At 35.5% G+C, this 18,988-nt stretch overlaps 1 protein-coding gene across 11 annotated transcripts in view; it reads left to right on the top strand.

Annotated features, from left to right (window-relative positions):
- Positions 1 to 18,988, top strand: part of IPO11 (importin 11) — a 256,286-nt gene that overhangs the window by 59,283 nt on the left and 178,015 nt on the right. For 10 of the 11 annotated variants that reach the window (XR_004349281.1, XM_032627475.1, XM_032627469.1 and 7 more), the window contains 6 exons: positions 3,887 to 4,019; positions 8,494 to 8,552; positions 13,267 to 13,315; positions 14,783 to 14,853; positions 17,385 to 17,577; positions 18,429 to 18,581. Coding sequence is in view for 10 of the 11 variants with exons in the window: in XM_032627475.1 (XP_032483366.1) it covers positions 3,887 to 4,019; positions 8,494 to 8,552; positions 13,267 to 13,315; positions 14,783 to 14,853; positions 17,385 to 17,577; positions 18,429 to 18,581 (658 nt within the window). In the remaining variant the exon portion in view is untranslated. The remainder of the gene's footprint in view (positions 1 to 3,886; positions 4,020 to 8,493; positions 8,553 to 13,266; positions 13,316 to 14,782; positions 14,854 to 17,384; positions 17,578 to 18,428; positions 18,582 to 18,988) is intronic. The other variant, XM_032627479.1, reaches the window with a different exon arrangement.

Raw genomic sequence — 18,988 nt, 5'->3', positions numbered from 1 at the left:
GACCTTCCTGGGCCTGAGGTGTACCAGTGGCAAGTTTGAGAACAAAATAAAAATTAGATTTTACTTAAAAAATATGTAGGTAACAGATGTTACAGGTCTTTAGGAATGTCCTTCATTGAAAGTTAATATCAATTGAGAGACATTGGCACTTTGGAAATTGTTTTTGTAACCTTATAATCCACCAAAGCTTCTGGCCTGACACATTTGGGTAGTTTGATATATATGCATGTCATGGTTAAGTGGAAACAAATTTATATTTAAATATTAAGGAAAAAGCTGACTACTACTAAAGTAACTACCTTTTTTTGTTACAAATGTGTGGATGTTTTAAGAGTTACTTGTGAATTTTTTAAACATATAGAAAAATAAAGAAAAAATATTAACTGCCATATACCCATAACCTAGATTTAGCAGTTAACATTTCACTGTTTTTGCTTTATTGCTTTTTCTAAGATATTTTAAAGTAATTTAAAGATTTCACGATATTTTATTACTAAATACTTGAGTATTCATTTGTAAAAAGATAGATTTATTTTTTTAAAGGTTAAAAGAAAATTTTCCACTGACAGTTTACTGATTTAGTAGACTTTTTTTTTTTTTTTTTTTTTTTTTGTGGTACTCGGGCCTCTCACTGTTGTAGCCTCTTCCGTTGCAGAGCACAGGCTCCGGACCTGCAGGCTCAGCGGCCATGGCTCACGGGCCCAGCCGCTCCGCGGCATGTGGGATCTTCCCGGACCGGGGCACAAACCCGTGTCCCCTGCATCAGCAGGCGGACTCTCAACCGCTGCGCCACCAGGGAAGCCCCTAGTAGACTTTTATTCAACTATTCATGGGTCAGGCAGCATCCAGTCTAGCAGATAGGAGCTCCAAAGAGCTGTACAAGCTGAAAGAGTTTTTTGTACGAAAGTGAGCAGGAACAAGGAAGCTAGACTGGGAATTAGCTGAATAGCTAAATCAGAGTTATTTTCCTCATATGGAGCAAAGAGAAGTCTTAGAGCTGGGTCAGGTAACTTGTGTTGAGCAGGCAGGCACTGATTGGTTGACCTAGACCTGCCTTTTCTGGGAGAGCCCAGCATAGAACCTTAGTTCTAAGTTTTGGTTTGCTGCTATGGGGCTTAGCATGAGTGATTCCATCTTGAGCCTAATCTGGTTACTTAGCATGTATAATCATTTAACTTTTATCATACTTGACACACGTAAAAGTAGTGATTTAATATGATGTAATACTTCTAGCCACTTTTCTACGTTGTTCTTAAATATGTTTACAGGTGGTGTGTTTGAGCCAGAAAGATGAATATGGCAGGTACATAGCATTTGATCATGTTTCTTAAGTGTCTGTTTTTTTGGCCACACCATGCAGCTTGTGGGATTTTAGTTCCCTGACCAGGGATTGAACCTGCACCCTTGTCAGTGAAAGTGCGGAGTCCTAACCAATGGACCGCCAGGGAATTAATTCCTTCTTAGGAGCCTTTTTAAGTTAGAGTAGTATTCTCTCTTTTTCTTTTTTTATTGGTGTACCATTGACATGTTGAAACATTTTTTGGTTATCTTTTTTTTTTTTAATATTTATTTATTTGACTGTGTAGGGTCCTAGTTGTGGTGCACGGGCTCTTTGTTGCAGCACACGGGCTTCTCTCTAGTTGTGGCATGTGGGCTCCAGAGCGCCCGGGCTCAGTAGTTGTGGTGCACAGGCTTAGTTGCCCCCGCGGCATGTGGGATCTTAGTATCCTGACCAGGGATTGAACCGGTGTCCCCTGTTTTGCAAGATGGATTCTTAACCACTAGACACCAGGGAAGTCCCTATCTTGTTGATTAGAGTTAGGTTAAGCAGGTTTTGAAAGCTCCAGTTTGTGGATAATATTCATTGCCCCACTATTAGTGATGAATTACAAGACTTTGATTTAAACATTTTTGGTGCTCACTTTTCTTAGGGGAAAATTGTGAGGACAGTGGTCCTGAGGCTAAAAAAGTTTAAGAATATTTAAAATGCTAAAAGAAATAAAACTTCCTGTAATGTTTTGCCTTTGATATTCAAGGAGTCAAGTCTGTGTGCTTCTACAAAGTTGCTAAGCAGTCAGTGGGTGGCACTGTTTCTTCTGGTTTAGAAAAAGAAAAATGCAAGTATTTGGGATTTTCATGAACTACGACCTAAAATGTTTCATTAAATAATTTATTTTTATATTGTCTAACTGAATATCCCCTACCCCTTCTACATTTTTGAGAATAAAATGTAGAATATTTTTATCCCTCCTATTTGTGCTTTATTATTACTTTCTCTTTTCCAGATGAGCCTTTTGTGACCATGTATCAGTTGGTATTTTCTGGAGCAGATAGAAGCTTGTGGAGGGCTTGTGTTTACAGGATAGTTAGCAGTATTCCGTCCCAAATTCTTGTGGTTTCTTCCTTCTTTGTCTGTCTCCTTCCTTTTACCCTTGGGCTGAAAGTGTAGTGCTATTGCTGCTTCATTCCAGCCATCGCTGTTTGTGCAGAGCCCTTTTGTAGGCTAGCTAAAAAGAATTATGAATTGTCGTGTAATAGATGCCTAATGCCTAAACTAGGTGCTTAGCTCCAGAACTGGAGTGTGAAACAAAGAAGAATATTAAAGTTTTTTCATACTACTCTTTCTTTCTTGATTTCTGTCACAAATGCTGTATGTCTACACACTAAAAACAATGACCAAAGCAATAGGGGCTGGATGACTCCAGTCCAGGTTGTGGAATGCCCCATTGCTGGGAAGCCAATTCTGGACTGTAACTAAGTGGTATTATATTCTGCAGCTCTCTTCTGGGGGAGAGAGTTAGGGGTGGGATAGGATACTTTATACCTTATCAGATTCCAGGAGGCCATGAGAAACCATCTAACAGAGGAGATAGGGAGGTGAGCAGGAGATTGGTGTTCTAGCAGTTGCTTACAAGCCTTTCATCCTCTTGTGTTCCAGGAGGATCACAAGATGTTCTGCCAATACTCGGATTAGCTGAGGTTTAAGCCTTTGCCTATGTAGATATGTGCAGTTTCCAAGGGGTATGGTGAAGCTGCTTCTCTATACCTGGACGCACAGACCATTAAGATTACTGAATTAAAATAACAGAAGTGGAATTTGCTTTTTCATAGAAATATTTATAGGATTGCATTTCTGACTGGTTTCTGATGCCTGACCACATTAGTAAATACAGTGTTTAATTAGTTGATATGACATATCTCAAATAAGAAAAAGTCATTCTGAAGTGTACTAATGATAACTAGTCATATGCACTTATGTATAATTTTATTTAAAGAAGATTGCCATGTAGGCTCAGGTGGTTTGCTCTTAGACCTTCTGGAAAAAAATTGAAGATACCACTGGAAGGTGGTTCTCAGTGTGAGTCAGGTTTTTAAATACTGGGACATATTAGGCTAGTGGCCTGACAAGTGATGTGGTTTGTTATGTTCTTGGCTTTAAATACCCAAGACCATATGGGTAGAATTGGCAGAACACAGAAATTTAACTCCTTTGTATTCTTAGTATATTGATTTATCTGATAAACTCAGTGACAGTTCTGTTTTTAAAGCTGAGTGTTACAACTATTAGTGGAAGAAAAAAAAGTAAAAATAGGAAATATCAGACTGCAATGCAGGCATTAGGCTAAGCAATGTTTCAAGAAACTAATATTTGGGGGGGAGGGCATGTGTGTGTGTGTTCTTAGCAGCAGCCAATGTAAACTATACTTACTGCTGTGTCTTGTGACTAAAAAAAGTTTAAAATGTTGCTGTAAGTGATTCTTGACTATTTTAAATCTCATTGAAAATGTGTGCTCAGTTTTAAAACCAAAACGTATTACTACGTAGGTCTAATTGATTACTGAAATCTGTAATAATATTGTGACCAAATTTGTTGATATCTTTGCAGTTAGCTTCTGGAATTTATAGTTTTGCCTGCTCTCTTTGGAATCACCACACAGACACATTCCTTCAACAAGTTTCTTCTGGCAATGAAGCTGCAGTTCTAAGTTCACTAGAACGAACTCTACTATCATTGAAAGGTACCATTAAACTTGACATGCTAATTTTTGAAACAACATACCTCAGAATAGTGGCCGAATAGTTTATCTGTATGGACTTTCTGTTTCCAGTTGCACTGGTGGAAGAATAAGGCGTTAATAGTTCCCTCAGAGACAAGGGCTCTTGTAGTTTGCTTTTCTTTTGTAAGAATAGCTCTTCCTCTACGCTAATTGATGAGAGCACACATAGTTCAGATGGATAGCTTTAAGTTATATTCACATTACTGGAGTTTCATGGCTCTGAATGCATACCTTTCAAATACTTGCACTTCTTTTTTGCTTCATTTCTCATTCTGGGCTGCTACCATTATTATTGTCATGTGACTTTCCTAAACTTCTGTCCCCAAGGCTTATTAGTTGAGCTCTATCTCCCAGCTCTCTTTTCCCTGAGAACTCATCTTTCTTGTTTGTACCTTAGGCTCACTTGGATTTTAGAAGGTGCTTGTTGGGGTGCTATCCTGGCCTGTGTTTTCCTATGCTTTGTTTATAGGCATTCCCTTAGCATAAATCTCTATCACCTTTCCTGAGCTGAGCTTATCTTGATGCATGTATTCCGAGGTTCATTTCCTTTCTAAAACATTCACCATCATTTTATTCTCTTTGTCTTCCTTCTGTTCTGGTTGCTGAGGCTCTTTTATCTTGTGTTTCTTAGTTTGAGCTCAAGCAACCTTTATTTCTTTCTTACTGCAGCTCATTTTGCATTCTCTGTTTTATTTGTAAACCTTTTTATCATACTCACCTTAGTACCTTACAATGGCACTACTCCAGTGCATCACTTACATTGATAAGATAGTGGATGCACAAACCCCAAACTGTCAACACATTTTGGGGAACCTTGTGGACAGATTATTTTAAAGGACTGTTGACATGTAAAATCCAATCCATTGTACAGGTGGTTTTACAAGTGAATGGAGATGGTTTTGCCAACATTCTTGAGGAAGACATTAAAAGGCCTTAGAAATGTTTACACAGAAAGAATTAGAGAAACTGATACAAGATTAGATACATAAAGCAGTGTGTAAGTACTGTATTTAATGATTAAGGAATTTTCATGAATCTTTTTGATTGTAGAGTCTTTTTGTCTCACTGACTTCAAAGCCTAACTCCTGACACAAATGATGCTGTTCTACTCTACATTAGCCTGCTTTAGGCTTTTCGATATCACAGCATCTCAAGGTCTTAGATACACATTAGCATTTCTAAGGCATCCTGACCTGGAAAAATCTCATAGCATTTTCTTTAAAATACTTGTTCTGTCAAGCTGTAAATTTCTTTGCTTTTATGACTTAAATACTTAGGACTAGAGCTTTTGTCACATGTAATCTTTGCATTTATACCTGTGTACATTTAGTATCCTTTAGACAGGCATATGTTCATTACTTCATTCATCATATTTATAGGTAGGTGCTTGGTTCTGGGGAGACAGATATAATAAAATGGTTATACAAGTACATGTAAAATGACATCTGTGACGGGGGGCCTTACAATGTTATGATGATTGATAATAAGGTCAGAAAAGACTTCCCTGAGAAACTGATGTTTGAACTAAAATCATAAAGTATAAATGGAAGTTAACTAGGTGATAAAGGGAGAAAGAAAGCACTGTCCCAGATAGTGTAGACCAAGGTCCTGTGGTGGGAAAGATCTTGTCCAGGGTAAGGGATTCAGCTTGAGCCCTATTTTCTCCTATTATGGTGCAGTAACTTGAGTTGTATATAATTGAGGGTATGAAACTGAAGGTCTTTAGACATTTGCATTCTAAGCCTAATTTTAATACACTGACTTTATTAACTTTTTATTGAAGTTTAATTGATTTACAATGTTGTATTAATTTCTGGTGATTCAGAAAAGTGATTCACTTACACACACATACACACATTTTTTTTCATATTCTTTGCCATTATGATGTATTACAGGATGTTGAATATAGTTCCCTGTGCTATATATATAGTAGGACTTTGTTATTCATCTGTTTTGTATATAGTACTGATAGTGTGTTTCTGCTAATCTCAATTCCTAATTCATCCCTCCCCGACCCCCTTCCCTTTTGGTAAGTATAAGTTTGTTTTCTATGTCTGTGGGTCTGTTTCTGTTTTGTAAATAAGTTCATTTGTGCATATTTTAGATTCCACATGTAAGTGATATCATATGGTATTTGTCTTTCTCTTTCTGACTTCACTTAGTATGATAATCTCTAGGTCCATCCGTGTTGCTGCAAATGACATTATTTCATCCTTTTTTATGGTTGAGTAGTATTCTGTTGTGTGTATATACCACATCTTCTTTATCCATTCATCTGTCGATGGACATTTAGGTTGTTTCCATGTCTTGGCTATTGTAAATAGTGCTGCTATGAACATTGGGGTGTATGTATCTTTTCGAATTATGGTTTTCTCCAGATATATGCCCAGGAAGGGGATTGCTGGATCATATGGCAACTCTAGTTTTTTAAGGAACCTCCATACAGTTCTCCTTAGTGGCTGTACCAATTTACGTTCTCACCAAAAGCGTAGGGGGGTTCCCTCTTCTCCACAACCACTCCAGCATTTATTACTTGTAGACTTTTTTCAAAAAAATTATTTATTTATTTATTTATGGCTGTGTTGGGTCTTTGTTGCTACACACGGGCTTTCTCTAGTTGCAGCGAGTGGGGGCTACTCTTCGTTGCTGTGCGCGGGCTTCTCATTGCAGTGGCTTTTCGTTGTGGTGCATGGGCTTCAGTAGTTGTGGCACCCAGGCTCAGTAGTTGTGGCTCACAGGCTCTGTAGTTGTGGCTCACAGGCTCTAGAGTGCAGTCTCAGTAGTTGTGGCACACAGGCTTAGTTGCTCTGCGGCATGTGGGATCTTTCCGGACCAGGGATCGAACCTGTGTCCCCTGCATTGCCAGGCGGATTCTTAACCACTGCGCCACCAAGGAAGTCCCTGTAGACTTTTTAATGATGGCCATTTTGACCAGTGTGAGGTGGTGTACCTCATTGTAGTTTTGATTTGCATTCCTCTAATAATTAGCGATGTTGAGCACCTTCTCATGTGCCTATTGGCCATCTGTATGTCTTCTTTGGATAACTGTCTATTTAGGTCTTCTGCCCATTTTTTGATTGGGTTGTTTGTTTTTTGTTATTGAGTTGTATGAGCTGTTAGTATATTTTGGAAATTAAGCCCTGGTTGGTTGCATCATTTGCAAACATTTTCTCCCAGTCTGTAGGTTGTCTTTTCATTTTGTTTACGGTTTCCTTTGCTGTGCAAAAACTGTAAGTTTGATTAGGTCCCATTTATTTTTGCTTTTATTTCTTTTGCCTTGGGAGACTGACCTAAGAAAACATTGGTACGATTTATGTCAGAGAATGTTTTGCCTATGTTCTCTTCTAGGAGTTTTATGGTTCATGTCTTATATTTAACTCTTTAAGCCATTTTGAGTTTATTTCGCTGTATGGTGTGAGGAAATGTTCTAACTTCATTGACTTACATGCGGCTGTCCAGCTTTCCCGACATCACTTGCTAAAGAGACTGTCTTTTCTCCATCGTATATTCTTGCCTCCTTTATTGAAGGTTAATTGACTGTAGGTATGTGGGTTACACTGCCCTTAGACTTCACCTCATGAACACTAAGTCTTTAGTTATATAGAAAGCAATGCTGTCTATAAAGTTGTTTTCTTAAAGTGAAGTGACTTTAAATTTGATAATATAAGGTGGTAGTCTTATGCTGCTATCATGCTTGTTGTTACTGAATTCTGCTAAGTGTTTTACATATATTGTACTATTGAATTCTTTAATAACCCTATGCAGTAGGACTTATAACCACATTTTATAGATGAGGAATGTGAGATCAGAAAAGTTGCCCAAAATAATACAGTTTTAGACATTGGAGCTACGATTTAAGTCTAGATCTGACTTCAAATCTGTTAATCCTGCTTGTCTCCCTGTGTACATTGGTTTACTTGTAAAATGTGATGCTTGTAATTGAGCACTGTAGTTTATTCCAGATTTGGAAATAGAGTTTAATCTTTTTATCCCTTTTTGGAGGTACTATATTTTCATTAATGTAGCCTGAAACTGAATAAACCTTTTCGGTCACTGTTGAGTCATAGTTTAAAGTTTATGGAATAGAGGTAACCTTCTCAACTTAGCCTGTAGGTGTTATTGCAAGTGAGAAGTGCTAACAGTTATGTAAATTGAACTAAATTTTGCAGTATGGTTTTAAAAAACATGAGTAGTTAGGATAAGTGAGAAGAGCGTTGCTTCTTAGTCACAATAACTGGGGTTTAGTTCCATCTTTCCCACTTCATAACCAACCAGTGACCAGGAGTTACCTTTCTTTATCTATTAAATGAAAGGATTAAGCTAGATTAACCTCCAGGCTTGATGAGGCTTTGTGATTCTGAGTCTATTATGATTATGATTTTAATAGGAAAAATATATGAAAAAAATGTAAGTAAAGCTTGATTTTACTTTTCAGTGCTGCGTAAGTTAACTGTTAATGGATTCGTGGAACCTCATAAGAATATGGAGGTGATGGTAAGTGAAAGAAGTCATTTAATTTTTCTAGCTTCGGAAAAGTGCTTGGTATTTTCCTGAATGTTACAAAGTTTATTCTTTTTACTTGGCATTTATTTAAAAGTTTTTTATTAAATGACCACCTAGTTTTTTACTATTCTGTATATATTATACTACACTTCTAGACTTGTGGTCTGTTTTCAGGCATACATAAACTATGTTAAAGCAGAAATATTATGTGAAGGAGAAGAAGTAGAACTAGGATGGTGGTGCATTGAGAGTGTTACTTTGAATTCACGTGAACTCTTGTGAATTTGAATGCTATGATAACATTACCAGGGTCAGTGTAGGTTGATTTATATCCTTGGTATTTTCCTTTGTCTGTTTTTATGTACTTAAAATGTGTTTTTTTCCCCTTGAATCATAACATTTATGTTCTTTGCAATCAATTAAAAGTTATGTATATAAGAGGGGAAAACTCCATTGATAAGCCCAACAAGTTGTGAAATATATTCACTTTTGGTATCATGTCATCTACTTTTTCTATATGCAGAAATATATAGCTGCATAAATTTTATTCCTAAACAAAATGGAATTGTATTATACTTGCTCAGATCTATATTAGTTTTCACGGTGAGTTTAGGTCAGCTAAGATGTTACTCTCTGGATTGTCTTGGGGGCTGCATAGGAATTGTGGAAAGAGTATATTTAATTGGGTCTTTGGGTCTGTCCTACTAGATTTGACCGGAGTCACAGTTTTGTTTTAAATCTTTACTATATTTTGTATTTCCATAAGATTATGATTGAAGTAATGGTTCTATTGTTAAAAGAGTTCAGAAACTGCTAATATACATCATTATAATGTAAAGATGATTTTTTTCTATAAAAGCATTTAAAGGTTAAAAAACTCAGAAAAGGAAACAGGAAATAAATCATTTAAAAACTTACTATCAGAGACATTGCTAACATTTGTTAATTATCCTTTAAGACATCTTATGCATATTCTTTCAGATATACTTTCTTCCTCAATTTTATATGAATGAGACCTACAAGCTGTTTCCTTACTTGGGTCCGTCTTCCTTCCTTCCTTCCTTCCTTTCTTCCTTCCTTCCTTCCTTCCTCCCTCCCTCCCTCCCTCCCTCCCTCCCTCCCTCCCTTCCTTCATCTATTTATTTATTTTTGGCTGTGTTGGGTCTTTGTTGCTGCGCACGGTCTTTCTCTAGTTGTGGTGAGTGGGGGCTATTCTTAGTTGCGGTATGTGGGCTTCTCATTGTGGTGGCTTCTCTTGTTGCGGAGCACGGGCTCTAGGTGCGCGGGCTCCAGTAGTTGTGGCATATGGGCTCAGTAGTTGTGGCTCGTGGGCTCTAGAGCGCAGGCTTAGTAGTTGTGGCACACAGGCTTAGTTACTCCGTGGCATGTGGGATCTTCCCGGACCAGGGCTAGAACCCGTGTCCCCTGCATAGGCAAGTGGATTCTTAACCACTGTGCCACCATGGAAGTCCACTTGGCTTTTTCTTAAACTCAGTGTATTAGGGATATTTTTCTCATGTCAGTAATATTGTTATATGTCATGTTTTTAATGATTGTATAGTAAATCCATATGATTGCTGTCGGTGTACAAATTTTTAAAAAAATGATAAAATTAATCATAGGTTTTCTATAATGTACTTGCCCAATTATCTATTGATGACATGTAGGTTGTTTCCAGTTTTTAATTGTTGATAAATGGTATTGGAATGAACATTTGGGTGCATATGTCATTGTGTACTTTTCTAAGTGATCTTCTAGGATAAATTCTTAGAAATGGAAATGTTGGGTTAAAGTGTATGCACACTGATGATATTGATATATATTACCAAATTGCCTGAAGATATATCAAAACCAATCCCAGTTTTAAATACTGATACATTTAAATATCTATATTTATTGCCATGCTGTCAAAGAACATTTTCCAGAAACCAGTTTGACAGCTCCCCCTCATTTCCCTCACTAGAGTGTAAGTTTCATGACTGCAGAGACTTTGTTTCATTCACTGTTCACTCCAGAGCTTGGAACAATCTCTGCAGTATAAAATTGTTCAGTAGTTATTTGTTAAATGAATGACTATATGATATGGTAGAAACATGTCAGAAGGCTCAGTGATTATCTTGTTATGTAATATTATTCTGAGTACCATAACATTAACTAAAATACTGAATATGTCAGGGTTTTTTTAGTGAAAATGAATTGATTTGAATCATATTTCTGTAAACTAGAATAATAGTTTTCAGTGAATACTATCCCTATTTTGTGAGCCTTTGGCTTTTCCTTGAGGGTCTTTCTTCTGTCTCAGAAATTGTACATCAACCTTTACTCAGTTATAAATGCTGTGTTGTGGCATTTAATGTATATTGACTAGTTGTAAAGAGAATAGAATTTTAACAAATTATGGGCAACTTTTCAAATAACATAAAGATCTTTAAAATAACATGGAATTTAAAAGATACTTAAGAAGCCCTATATGATAGTCATGAGATCTGGGTTTCTGGAGGCAGATAAATTTGGATTTGAATCTTGGCTTGGCCTTTTCCTGATAACATGACCTCAGACTATTTACTTATCTTCCTTGATACTGAGTTTCCTTTTTTGTAATACGAGATGAAATAATAGTACATATCCCATTGGATGTTGTGAGGATTAAGGGAGATAATGATTTTTGTAATGAGTTCAGCAACGAATTAAAATGCTCTGTAAATGACCATTTAATGATAATTTTAAGGGGTTCTTACTTTATTATTACATAACAATAGTCAAGTTAATTAGTTGATTTGGATTGCAGATTAGTCGGTGGTCTAGTTCTGTAAGTTCCTGATCCTCTTGATGCGCTTAAAATTGATGGCCTTTATAATTTTCTACTCTCTTTAGAGAACCCTGACTGGTACACAAATTATAATTATAAGAAAATAGAATAAAATTCCTTCTATCTTGTAGCTACTGTATGGGACCATTGAACCCCTGTATAAATTTAACATACATATGGGATCTCTGTGATTTTATTTTTCCTGTTTTGAAACATTCTGCTGTTTCATCATCCTAGGAATTATTTTATTGTTAATTATCATTACTTATCATTCTCAACTGTGCTTAAAAAGATTGAAGTAGTATGAAAATGAAAGAATGATGAGATTGCCAGAGGATGAGGCAATAATGAAATTAGTTGTTGTCCTGTAGTTTTCTTACTGTGTTGTCTACTGTATTGCATCGTCTTTTAGGAAGGTGTAAAAGACCACAAACGCTATCTCTTTACTATTAGCTTTCATTTAACACAGTCGAGAGTTCAGGATTTTTCATTTCCTGCTTGAAATGGCTGAGAAAAGAAAATTAACAGGAAAATGTTTTATAATTTTTACATGAATCTGAAGATGGATGCTCTCAGAGAGACCGGTAGCAGCATTCTAGACCCTAGTGATGATAGTGAAATTGTCTAAGTGAAATCCCAGCCTTTGTGTCTTCAGGTGATGATATCCTAGTTGAATTGTCTCAGACTCAGGAATTGATGAGTGAACAATATGTTTCTATATTTCAAAGAAGAAATAGAGCATTCTGTTCTAGTTAGTCATTCATCAGGAAGGCCTTCATTGTGTAGTATTTTGTGACAAAAACCTGGACCATCTCATCTGCTAACAGGACACGTGACATCTTTTATTATGTTTATACACCAGAATTTATTGATGCAAAGACGTCTGTGATAATTAAATTCTTAAAAATTTTTAATAAAGTTGTTTTTCACTATTCCTTTATATTTATTTCTGTAAAGTTTTTAAAATTAATTTACTTTATTTTATTTATTTTATTTTTGGCTGTGTTGGGTCTTTGTTGCTGTGCGCAGGCTTTTCTCTAGTCGTGGCAGCAGGAGCTACTTCGTTGCTGCGTGCAGGCTTCTCATTGTTGTGGCTTCTCTTGTAGTGGAGCACAGGCTCTAGGTGCGTGGGCTTCAGTAGTTGTGGCTCGCAGGCTCTAGAGCGCAGGCTCAGTAGTTGTGGCACACGGCTTTAGTTGCTCCGCGGCATGTGGGATCCTCCCAGACCAGGGCTGGAACCCGTGTCTCCCCTACATTGGCAGGCGGATTCTCAACCACTGTGCCACCAGGAAAGCCCTATTTCTGTGAAATTTTCATAACATTTTAAAATACATATTAAAAGGTAAAGGTGTATTGGACCCATATGGTAAATGGTGAGTCTTGCCTTTTCTGGTATCTGAAGGCTAATGTTTTTAATACTTGAGATTGAGAACTCTGCTATAAATAATTGCTACCATTTATTCATACTACGAGTACTTATTATTGCTAAATACCATTCCTGGATTCTGGGATAGAGCAAAATAACAAGGAAAAGTTCTTGGCTCTTAAGGATCTTACATTTTAGAGGGAGGAGACAGATGATAAACAGTATGTCAGGGGGTTATAAGGCTATAAAAAAAATAAAACAGTAAGAATAGAGAATATGTAGTGAAATAGAATGCTTAATAAATAATTATTTATTGCAAAGTGATTTAGGTTATTGAAATGAGACACTGAGGAGATGAAATAGTTATTTTGTTGTGGAAGACTGAAGACATTTTATAATAATGGAATGATTTTTATCTAATTTTAACTTTTTAATATGATGTGATAAGTATGTTTTAGTTTCCCTGAAAAAGTGTAAGGTAAAATTATAACAATAAATTGAGACTCTTCAAAATATTTTTTCTTTTCTAGGGTTTTTTACATGGAATATTTGAACGCCTAAAACAATTTCTGGAGTGCAGTAAGTACTTCCATGATAGTAGTTTTTACTGTAGAATCCTTACTCATTAATAGCTTCCGCTTGGCACTTGCAAATCTGGAGTGGCTAAAATCTTGTTATCTTGGTAATTAATTATCTGAAATTAAATTGGAAGCTCAGCTTTGTCTTCATATACCTGTCTTGTCCTAAGTATTGAGGAAATGTTTTTTAAAAAATAAAATTATTTTGTATCCATTCCTTCCTCTGTATTTCTACTGCTACTACTCTGTTCCATGCAGACATCCACAATGGTAGTATGTTTAGCAGATAATAAGTGTAGAGACCCTATGTCAAATGCTGTTTAGACTTTTTATTGATTGTTTCTTTTAGTACATTTTATGTATCTGTTTGATATAAATGTTCTTAAATGGTTATATTCATTTTGTAAATCCCTTGTTTATTAACCTTTCTGACTTACCTATAGGACCCTTTCTGATCCACTCTCCCACACGAAAGAATTTAGCATTTGCATTTGTGTTGTATTATACTGGTGGTCTGTTTGTTATCCTTTTCTCTTCCCTATGATTATAAGCACCTTTGCTCAGGATACACACACATAACATACACAGGATACACACGAATGCGTGCACACACACATATGTATAACCTGTATACGTGTATGTTTTTTATGTGTGAGTGTATTGGGAGACTTACTATCCTGAGAAGATACCTTAGCGTACTCACTTTTAGGGAGTTGCTGATTTGTTTTATGTCAGTCATTTTCGGTTTAGTAGAATCATTATTGAGTGTGTTGCCAGGTATTGTTCTGGGTACTGTGCATGTAAAGATGAATAAGACAGCTCATATAGTTTTTTTTTTTCCTAAAAATGGTCATTTTCCTCTGGTCATCCCCCTGGGGGAAACAGAAGGAAGAATAGAAGTCTTTCCAGGAGAAGAGAATGACATAACTGTTGAGACAGAATATGATTAGTATGATTAGGGAGCAAGATAGTTAATGAGCTGATGGACATTATTCTGAATGTACAGAAATTAATTATACCAGGGAAATTATCAGAAGAAAATTGTTAGAAGATATAGGAAAAATAATGATTATGTTAACCTTTGAATTCTTTGTTTTTACTTATGTTGCTTGATAGGTATTTCAGATATGACTAGTTTAGATTTTGAAGCTGTGATTCCTGATTTTATGGATAAAATTGCTATCCTTTTACTGTGAAATGGGCTGAGTTTGTATTTTAGGATTAATTTTATGAAATATGGCACTGAAGGTTACTGTGTCAAGTACAAGTCTTGGTATTGCTTTTTAAAAACTTAATTTTTATTGTTTATTTGTTTAGAGTTGGGAATACACACTAGTGAATTCATAATGCAAAATGTGCAAAAATAAATCTGAGCAGTATTTTTGTAAAAAGTTTTGTCATTGTCTTGGTTGTGAATTTCTAGAATATTATAAATTTTTTACTAATATTTGAAATGTATTTCTAACAGGTAGAAGTATAGGTACAGATAATATATGTAGAGATAGACTGGAAAAGACCATCATTCTTTTTACTAAAGTGGTAAGTTTTTTTTTGATCTTAAGTATGTTTTCTCAAATGAAATGTACATACTCAGATTTAGGAAGGAAAATGATTTTTTAATAAGCATACACTTTCATTTTAGTGTTAAGGTAACTTATTTTCTTACTGTGTATAAGAAAGCTAAAAAAACCCCAAAACCCTTGTATCTTGAAGTCTTTAGAATGCATATAAAAATTAAATTTATATACCATATATCATAGTGTATGTCACCTGGATGTAAAAAAAAAATCAGTCCTAATAAATATTAGAGAAGTTGATTCCCGTAAGGCTCATTATTCTCAAACCCACTGGAAAAAGCAGAGATAAAGAAGACAGCAATGCAGTTCAGCAGAAAGCAGCTAAGATGTCGCTGTAGATAATACTAGGAAATCATTATATTCATAATGACAGATTATCATCATTAATATCAAATATCTTTTGAATATAATTATATGGGTGCATTGTACTAGGCAGTGTGTATATATTTCTGATGAAATTAAGTTTTATAAAAATATTAATTTTTACAAAGTTTTAGTCTTGGAGGTTGGGAAAAGTACAAAGAATTGGGTATAGCAGTGAGGAAGACCTGGTTGGAGGACTGCATAGCCCTAAAACAGGTGTTTGAAGATAGGTGGCAATATCTAAATCTGTAGCATATTTCCCCCTTTTCATTGAAGGATCATTAATAGGGTTGAGGTTGTCTGTTCCCCGGTGGGGTCGGTGGAGCAAAGGGGTAGAAATGAGCTGTTCTTATTTTTTGTGGTTGGGTAGAAGTTACTTTCAGTTTCAGTTGTCTTCATTTCCAACTCACTTTCAGTTTCTGTCTTCATTTCCAACTCTCATGTTCCAAAGAGCCTCAGCAGCAAACCCCACCTCATCCAAGATCCAGATAAAATTGACTTAGATCCTTTAAGTTAAAAACAAAAAACACATAGCAAAGTAAAACAAAATGATGTGGTTAGGCAGTGGGACTACACAGTGTGAGTATATAATTTATGAAATTCATATTTATGGTCTTATGACTTTATTAAAGCTTTTAAAATTGGAACATTTAAAATATGCCTCCAGATAGAACTGAGTAACTTTGAATCACATGAGGTTATCATTCAACTTCAGCAATTATCAAAATAAGGTCATGGTCAATTCTGTTTTTACCTGTATGCTGCTTCTCTCTCCTTTCTGTTTGTTTTAAAGCAAAGCCCAGATATCATATAGTATTATCTATAAATATTTGAATATGTGTCTTTAAGTGAGGAAGGATTTAAAAAAACCATATAATCTAACAATATTATCACATTTAAAAAGTAGGAATGACTTCTTAATATCATCTAAATATTTAGTCAGTTTTCAGATTTCTCTCATAAATTTTTTATAGTTGTTTTTTTTTTTTTGAATAAGGATTCAGTAGCGTTGGTTCTCTTTATGTCTTTCTTTTTCTTTCTTTCTTGTTACTTATTTGTTGAGATAACAGATCATTTCCTATAGAGTTTTCCGTGTTGTGGACTTGGCTGCCTACATCCTGATGTGTTATTTAACATATTTCTTTGTCTCTATACCCCTCCTACTCCCATATTTATTATAAATTTCTAGTTAGATACAGAGGCTTGATCACATTCAGGCCTTTTTTTTTTTTTGGGAGGAGGGTGACAGTGACAAGAATACTTTACAGGTGATGCTGTGTATTTCCTATTGCATCACATCAGGAAATGCACAGTGTCTGGTTGTCTAAAATTGATGAGTGAGCTATTGTAAAGTTCTTCAGTAGCTTTTCCCTTATTTAGCAGCCATTGATGATCATAACTTAGATCTGTTGTTTGATTAGGGGTTACAAAATGATGGCAATGTAACTCTATTATTCCTTTTGCATTTATTAGCTGGAATTCTTCTATAAGGAAGAAATCTGTCTCATCAACTGTTTGATACATTGAAATACAGTTGATGCAGGATAGTTTTTTGATTCTTTGCCTTTATCTATTACTTTTTTTTTTTTTTTTTTTTTTTCCGGTACGCGGGCCTCTCACTGCTGTGGCCTCTCCCGTTGCGGAGCACAGGCTCCAGACGCGCAGGCCCAGCGGCCATGGCTCACGGGCCCAGCCGCTCCACGGCATGTGGGATCCTCCCGGACCGGGGCACGAACCCTCGTCCCCCGCATCGGCAGGCGGACTCCCAACCACTGCGCCACCAGGGAAGCCCTCTATTACTTTTTTAAAAGCCTATCTTTTATATACTTGTACTTTTTGTATCACATTTGTCCATTGATATCAAATTAAGTATGAAGTAAGTTTATTTTGAACCTTGTACTAGAAATAATAGAGAGTTCAGGTAATGAGATATAATCTGATTTAATCCACTGTTGTATGATGTATCCCAGGAAGTATATTACATGTGAAACTGCATATACATATATACATGGACTTCCCACCAAGGTTCAAAACTTGCTAAGTGTTTATTACCAAAGTTATAAGATATACCTATGAATGATTATATTTCCTATGTGAATTTGATACATTTTAATTTTTATTTCTTTATAGCTTTTGGATTTCTTGGATCAGCATCCCTTTTCATTTACTCCTCTAATTCAGAGATCACTGGAATTTTCTGTAAGCTATGTGTTTACAGAAGTTGGTGAAGGAGTTACATTTGAACGATTCATTGTCCAGTGCATGAATCTTATTAAGATGATTGTCAAAAATTATGCTTATAAGCCATCCAAAAACTTTGAAGGTAATGCTTTACTGGTAGTTTTATTTTGTTCACTTCCTTATTTTAATCTAAGCGTGAAGCAATTGCTATTTTTATGTAAGTTTTTTGAAATTCATTTATTTAAGTCTGAAAAATAAAATATTGCTGGGACATGAAATAGAGATAAGGATTTGAGCCTTTAATATGTGAATGCCAGCTTTTAAAAACCATACAGTGCATTTAGTAAACTGTCTTTTGCAACACAGTAGAAGATCAGTTGAAGCCCTCCGGTAACCACTGCAGCTCATTTGTAGGCTGTATTTATTTGTACAATTAAAACTTTTCTCTGACCTTGTATAAAGTGATGTTGCTTCTAGACAGGTTAAATTGTTTGTTATATTACAGTTGACCCTCCAACAATGAGGAGGTTAATCTGAGTATGACTTATAGTTGGCCATCTGTATTTGCGGTTCCTATGCATCTGAGGATTCAACCAACCACGGACCGTGTAGTACTGTAGTATTTACTGTTGAAATATCTGAGTGTAAATGGCCTCGCAAAGTTCAAGGGTAAACTGTATTTGGAATTCATTCATGTACATGTATATCGAGATGAATGAGAAAGTCTTGTAGGGACAGAGAGAGAGATACATAAGTAACTCACTTCAATGTGGTGTGATAATATAGCATGGAAATGTATAAGGTATAGTGGTAAGACGAAGCAAGACTGATGTGTGTGTGGTATGAATAAAGGCAAGAGCATCTTTGAGATTTGTCCATAATATAAATGAAAATTTATACACCACTATATAGGAGGTATTGTTAAATTTAAGTTACATAATCCAACTTGGGTAGAATGTCTGTACAATTAACTTGGAAATTTTGTTTTTCTAGATAGCAGCCCTGAAACTCTTGAAGCTCATAAGATTAAAATGGCATTCTTCACATATCCCACTTTGACAGAGATATGTAGAAGATTAGTCTCTCATTATTTTCTGTTAACTGAAGAAGAACTGACAATGTGGGAAGAAGACCCAGAAGGCTTTAGTAAGTATCCGTTTTTCAGTGTTTGCATGGTTCTTTTCCCCCTTCCATCAATAGGTATCATTTGTTTGAATGACAGGTATAATAACACTGTATTTTAATGTAGTACTTTTGTTCTGAGAATCTTGGTTTTTAAAAGTTAGCTTATCATTCTCTCTTTATTAGCCATTAGTACAAATTGAGAAGGAGAAAATGAATGCATGTTCAAGTATATAAAATTTTTTCCAAAAAGATAAAATTTTTTAGATGTTATGAATATATCCTGTAGTTTAAAACAAAAATATAAAATTAACTGTCTTTCTCTATTATTTTTGTGGTTCATTCTGTATTATTTTTTATTTGTAGAAATTTTTACTTCAGAACGAAGTTTGGAGATGAAAATTTCTGAATTGCCGAATGGATTACCTATT

The sequence above is a fragment of the Phocoena sinus genome, chromosome 3 (genome assembly GCF_008692025.1).
Source record: "Phocoena sinus isolate mPhoSin1 chromosome 3, mPhoSin1.pri, whole genome shotgun sequence".
NCBI classification, from domain to species: Eukaryota; Metazoa; Chordata; class Mammalia; order Artiodactyla; family Phocoenidae; genus Phocoena; species Phocoena sinus.
Note: the sequence above shows the minus strand (reverse complement) of the source record. Positions and strands in the feature narration are given on the sequence as shown.